Source organism: Sinocyclocheilus anshuiensis, unplaced genomic scaffold (genome assembly GCF_001515605.1).
Source record: "Sinocyclocheilus anshuiensis isolate Anshui unplaced genomic scaffold, SAMN03320099.WGS_v1.1 scaffold195, whole genome shotgun sequence".
Lineage (NCBI taxonomy): Eukaryota > Metazoa > Chordata > Actinopteri > Cypriniformes > Cyprinidae > Sinocyclocheilus > Sinocyclocheilus anshuiensis.
The window spans coordinates 2771946-2778633 of NW_015548236.1; the positions used below are offsets into that span (position 1 = coordinate 2771946).

The following is a 6688-nucleotide window of genomic DNA, read 5'->3' on the forward strand; positions in this document are numbered from 1 at the left end:
AATGCTGCAATATGAAATGATCATTTGGAAACAGGCGGTAGGCCTAAATGTAATATCAATTGCATTTATATTTCTCCCCATATCCTAATTCTTCTACAAAAAGTATTAAAAGATTCTTTAATGCAACCTAAGGACTCGTTAAAATGAATCTGAACCAGAATCTGTATATCAGATATACACGAGTGTGTAGCCTATGTTGTTCAGTAGGCTAACTGTAATGTCCACATCTGGAGGAGAGAGGGGCGGGCTGATCCGTGCCTGAACTCGACTATGGCGTGCGTGTGTGTGTGTGTGTGTGTGTGTGTGTAATCTGCAACAGATGACTTCTTGGGGGATGAGAGGGTCTGACGGAGGCAAATGTTTCCTCGGCTGGAGTCACATCAGCTCGCAACGGATGTGTATGGATATATCATACAGCTAAAATTCACGATGCATTCGTTTTATAGGTAATCTAAATGTCTGTATCCGGGCGGCAATGCATCTGTAAAGCTTCAATTCCTGGCGAGGAAAAACTTGGCGAACCTGGACTGAAACAAAGGAATGTATTGAGTGGCTTGTTATTTGCTCATCACTGGAATGGCATACTTGTTCTATAACTTTCTTTTGTTCGGCAGTGGAGCACTTTTATTTTTCGCGCCTGGTTGGGCCATTTGCCCCGAGCTATGCGAGTGCCAGCACGCGCAGCATATCCTCTGCGCAAATCGCGGTCTGCGCGTGGTGCCCAAAGCGCCGCAGGTGGAGCGCGCAGGGGACGTGCTGGTTCTCGGTCTTGCGGGAAACTTCATTCACAACCTCAGCGCGTTCGACTTCATGCGCTATGGGAACCTAATCAGGCTAAATCTCCAGTTTAACCAAATAAGGAATATACATCCTAAAGCATTCGAGAAACTCTCCATGCTGGAGGAGCTTTATCTGGGCAACAACTTAATCTCGACAATACAACCTGGGACTCTACAGTCGCTGAAAAAACTCACAATATTATATAGCAATAACAACGAAATCAAGGACTTTGTTTCCGAACCTTTTAGCCATCTAAATAGTTTAGTCAAACTGAGACTTGATGGAAATTTAATTGAGTTTTTAAAAGAATCCGTCTTCAAAGGACTGACCAATTTAATGTTCCTGCAATTAGAATCGAACCAGCTTCGCCATATTGACCGCAATGCGTTCGCGCTGCTCAGCAAACTGCAGTTTTTAAACCTATCAGATAATAAACAAACAGAACTGCGCGATATTTTCATGTTTTCCCATCTCAAGTCACTAACAACTCTTCTAATCGCAGGCAACCAAATAAAGCACATTGGAAATCACGTCTTTCAGAACTTGAAAAAGTTAACAAAACTTTCGTTGAGCCACAACAAGATATCAAAGCTGGACAACGAAGCGCTCAGGGGTCTCGCGCGAGTGAAAGAGTTGAAGATTGACAGGAACGAGCTGACAGAGGTCCCTGCTGGTCTTCTAGACCCGCTGGAGCGCATCGAGAACCTGGACTTCAGTGACAATCACATATCTCGCGTGGACCCCGGTGCTTTCGGCCACCTTTCACATCTAAAAATCTTAAAATTGAAAAACAACCGTCTTGTGAATCTCTCCGGTGGAATTTTCGCCACAAACGGCGTTTTGTTTCACGTGGAACTGAATGGGAATAACTGGACTTGCGACTGCCGGATGGAGAAGTTTAGAAGTTGGATGACGCATGCGCATTCTCAGGGAAAGCTGTTGACCGTGTTTGTGCGCTGCCTTCACCCCCCAGTGCTGGCGGGAAAATAATTGGACTATGTCAGCAACTCCCAGCTGGGACCCCAGTGCTGGCGGGAAAATACTTGGACTATGTCAGCAACTCCCAGCTGGGAAATATGAGTGGTTACTGCGAGTCAGAACCTCAGCCAATGGAGAGCCGTGGAGCAGTAGTGGAGTCACCGGTTCTCAAGGAGGAAAGAGAGAAGCGAGAAGGTGAAAAACATGGAGATGTAGGTGTCCAAGGGGATGAGGGGGAGCAAGGGCTTGTGACAACACTAGACAGAAAGAAGAAGAGGAAACTGGTCAGCTCAAGGCCAAGACCCACAGCTGGGAAAACAGGGAATGGCTCTTTATCTGATTTTCCAACGACAACGGCCACGTTCTTGACAGGCCACAACCACAGCACCTTTGCTTGGGCCCCACAGGAGCAGTTCAACCTGCCCTTACAAGACAGAGCCAAGCATCATGACTCAAAGATTGAAGTGATCACTGATGCATGTCAATTCAATCGTCACTCCATCCTGAACGTTAGCATGGAAGATGTCACTTCCAGTACAGCCACAGTCCGCTGGAGCACAATTCCTGACGTTGGACTAGTTCATGGGAAAGAACTTCTCTTTCGGGTTTTATTTGACCGTTTCGGCCATGCTTTCCGCTTCCCACGCTATGTTTACACAGATGGATCTGACCGGGCAGTGACCCTCCAAGAGCTCCGCCCAGACTCCACCTACATCACCTGCGTGGAGAGCGTTGTGGGTGGAGCTTTGTGCCAGGTTGCCCCCAGAGATCACTGCACTGGATTTGTCACACTTTTGCCCTTGGTGACAAGTGAAGTCAATCTACAGCTTGTCACAGTAGCAGCCCTGGCGGCCAATGCGCTGCTCCTCCTTGTGGTGGGCGGAGTCTGGCTGGGGCGTGTGTTGAAGAGGCGGATCAGAAGCAGGAAGTCGTCCACTCATGCACATGTACGTCACATGTACTCAACCAGACATCCATTTCGCTCTACTGTGGCCACTACCTGTGTCTCTTCTGAATTCAGTGGTTACCAGAGTGGCAGACAACTGGCTGAAGAAGGTGACCTCATCCAGTTCCCCGGCGACCGCTTCTTTGACAACAGCCATGCACGAAGAGATGATGATGTCATAATGCTTAGATACTCAGACTGAAATATAGTTTGTGTGTGAGAAAATAATAGACAATTTTGGCAAAAAATCATTTTGGACACAAATGAGTAACCACTGAAACGGCAATTTTTTTCTTTTCTTTTTCATCTTTAAATTTATTTTGATTGATTGTCTAGGCCTCAGCTGCTGGTTGGCAGAATTGCTTGGTTTTGGAATGAATGTCTTTGTGTCTTTGTAGATAATATATTACTTATTTACCCTATATAGATATACTGCAGTATTCCATGCATGTATATCAATCCGTGAGGTACAGCACAGGAAAAGTCTTTTGATACATTTTATACGTTTCACTTTCATGATTGTTTTTTTTTTTTAATAAATACGTAGTCTTTATTAGTAATTGTGTAATGGTTTCCATGTTTTGTCTTTATAATTAATTCACTTCCGACATTCAGAATTCTACAATAGACCGTAGCAGGTTTAGACGCCATATTGAATTTAATACCAGATGAAGACAGGGCTTTGAGGGAGAGAGGTTATATTTATGATAGCACATACTGTATAGTCATAGTCATAGACCATGTAATTGAGTACATGCAATCTGGATTACATAATCAGATTCCAAAAAGGAAGTACTTGTAATTAGACTATAGTATTTAAAATGCTCATAATCAGATTACAGTTACTTTTTATGGGTTACATGACTACATATTCACACAATTGAAGTAAATTATTTATAATTTATTGATTCACCCCAGTTCTTTTTCCCTTTAAATTTTCTTTTCTAAATGAACCTACCATTTATATACATGAGGCTAATAATTATGCAAGTTACTAAACACTGCTGATGCACAGCTGTGAAATTCTGTCTTCATCATATCCAGTGACGTTCACTAATTTTTAATATTGGAAGTCAGGAAAAAAAATATTTCAAATATTAAAAGCTTTGGCCATGTAATGTCATGTTTTCATGTTTATTAATGTTTGTCCATGTAATGTAGAGATTCCCAAGGTTTGACATTTTTATGATTTCATTGATTATTAGCTTTTCATGAAAACCCTAGTTTTTTTTTTTCCACAAAACCCCCCCTGCTGTACACAATGATCACATCCAAGTCTAAGTGATAAATGAGTTAGATCAAAAGTCATCTAAAAGTAATCAGAGTACATTACCTAATTTGTGTAATCCAGATAATGTTACAAACTTCAATTTCTGTCATGTAATTTGTAATCAGTAATGGATTACAGTTTACAAGTAATCTACCCAGCACTGGTGATAAACAACAGTACAATCCACTGAACGCACTGTACTTCTATCCCTCACAGCCTAGTTTCCATTCCTGTTTAAAAAAAAAAAGGGCGCTGCCCTGAATAAGGTCTATGCCAAACTGCTACATGAATCTCACCATAAGATGGCGCAATAAACGTTAATACAAGTTTTCACAAGACTTAAACTGCAATACTGTAAAACCACATTTCTGCAGTCATTTATTTTAAACTATCACCTTGTAGTACATGCAGTCAACCCTTAGAATAGTCCAGCAAAACTATAATACACTAAAGGCAGCAGTTGTATCACAGCTTTATAAAGTTATTAACATGAACCATGAAAAAAGAGATCAGGATACAGATATTAAGTGCTTTTAATTAAAAATGGCCACAAATGTGTACAAAAATAGATAAATATAAAAAAAAAACTGTACATGCATAAAACAGTTTAAACCTGCAGAGTGTACAAACATTCTTTTTTTCCACATGTCCAGATTCATAATTCCATTTTACACAGAATGTATAACCATATAAATTCTTTACCTAAGCAATTTTTATCAGAGATGGTACACATGCTTGCATGTCATTTCCAGGAAATGTCAGTATTGACATTTTGATTGTCACTGAGCCAGTTAGTGTGAAATGATTGCTATGCTGTATTGTTTTAGGAGAATAGTGTAAGACATTCAGAGTGCCATGAGTGCGATTAGTAATGCATGATTCCTTTACTATCATTCCTATACATGATTCTGATGTTGGCTCGGTCTATATAAAATGTTAAATGTTATTTTACAAATCCAAAATTGACACATGATACTCTTAAGTACTTTCGTAGGTAATGTGATACCTGATAATTCACCAAGAGGCCTCTAACAATATTTACAGCGAAGACAAACATGTAACAATCAGCTTAGCTGCATCATCATACATTTATAAAACTAGAGAATCCTATTTACAATTACAAATTTACAACTGCCCTGATTCAATGCATTTCACACGGCTTTGCCATTAGTTTTAGGATTTAGCGCACACAGCTGTCACTGAAGCTATCAAAGTGTTTACACTGAAAGTGGCCAAAAACAAAACAAAACACACATATACACACAAATGTGCACACATACTCTAGGAGTAAAACTAGATGAGTGTCCCTGAGAAAGATCAACTATAAAAAAGCATAAGGAAGAGTGTGAGAAGACAGAAAGAGAGGTACAAAGAGGGTGAGAGACAGGTCTGAGAATAAGAAAACTAAATTTAGTGAGGGTAAAAGACAGTTTGTTTTCCAGCACTGTAATGAATCACAGTGAGGTCAAATAAAACTGATTACCTGAGATGTCAAGGGCCAGAAATATAAACAGACTTTTAATTTAATTATTCTATGCAGACATTTCATACATATATGTAATGCATACATTCCCTTTTAGTCATTAATCCAAGTTTAAAACATTTTGCTGTTCAGTTTTGCTTTTGCACTGATGGGTACCTGCTTGGTCATAGGTGCCCTGACCATATGGCTCTAAAGAAGGGTCGTATTTTGTGTTCTCATCAGTTTCTGTCCATGTAGAAGCATGTTATAGTTGTGAGTTGTTAGTGTGGTGTGAGTGTGGGGGGAGGTGAGTGTGTGGTAAAGTCGAATTTGATGTTGAGATGCTGTTGTGTTGGATGGCATGTTGCTGGACAGGACTTCCTGTTGGACTACCTACTCCACCTAAACATAAATACGAACAAATCCATCAATTTTCAAAATATATATAATAATACACAATTTAAAGAGCAGGTCATATGGGTTTTTGAAAAATATCTCTTTTGCAGTTTATAACGTAGCTATGCTTAAATGAAAACAATCTGCAAAGTTGTTAATCAAAAAAGTGCATGATAAATAAAGATATTGTCTCTCAAAAGAGAGAGTCGATTCTGAATCGCCTTAACGAGTCGTCATATTTTCGAATCTTTTGCCTGTTACTGGTATACGGCACTGGGTAACACATTTTGCATAATCCCTGCCTGCCCACGAAATACGAACAGAGTCTGACCTGCCCACAAACACTTCCGCTAGTTAGTGTGTTTACATCATGTTGAGAAGACGCTGTGTTCAAGGATACCACAGAAATACAATTCGAACCTTTTGTTGTGTGCATGTCATTTTACCAAGGACTGCTTCTCTAATCTTGGCTTTTATCTTTGTTGGCTTCTAACCTTCTTAATTTGGACTAACAAGCTAGTTAGTCTAACTCTGCTAAATGACTAAATAAATAAATAAATAAAAATAATAACAAGCTCTCCGAACCACAACCTGTAAGTACGATTGATACGGTATGTGTACATTTTCAATTGAGTGCTCAAAATATCAAGTTTTTTGCTAATATGTGATGTATACCTAGTGCAGCTTTAGGTTTCCAGGTAAAGGTTACCAGGTTCCAGGTTCCATGATATTACTGTCTTACTGAATTAGTTCTGGTAATTCATTGTGAACCCACTATTTCCTAAGAATGTGTAGATTAATGGAGACTGACGTTGTTCTAATAATTACTTCGTTTAATAATAAAGAATGTAGTGTA

At 39.8% G+C, this 6688-nt stretch overlaps 2 protein-coding genes across 3 annotated transcripts in view; one reads left to right on the top strand and one right to left on the bottom strand.

Moving 5' to 3' along the window:
• Positions 1–425: 425 nt before the first annotated feature.
• LOC107654694 (TLR4 interactor with leucine rich repeats-like) lies at positions 426–3449 on the top strand. 2 transcript variants are annotated; one of them, XM_016441883.1, is made up of 2 exons: positions 426–1752; positions 1785–3449. In XM_016441883.1, exons 1-2 carry the CDS (start codon positions 577–579, stop codon positions 2904–2906), a joined length of 2298 nt encoding a protein of 765 aa, XP_016297369.1. In that variant the 5' UTR covers positions 426–576; the 3' UTR covers positions 2907–3449. The 2 variants fall into 2 exon arrangements, with proteins under 2 accessions (XP_016297369.1, XP_016297367.1); XM_016441881.1 differs by lacking the exon at positions 426–1752 and having other exon boundaries at positions 1829–2940; positions 3024–3449.
• A 1484-nt stretch (positions 3450–4933) lies between these two features.
• The window catches only part of LOC107654766 (cyclic AMP-responsive element-binding protein 5-like), an 8490-nt gene continuing 6735 nt past the window's right edge, over positions 4934–6688 (bottom strand). The window contains exon 6 of the mRNA XM_016442014.1: positions 4934–5838. Coding sequence (XP_016297500.1) covers positions 5702–5838 — 137 coding nt within the window. The 3' untranslated portion in view covers positions 4934–5701. The remainder of the gene's footprint in view (positions 5839–6688) is intronic.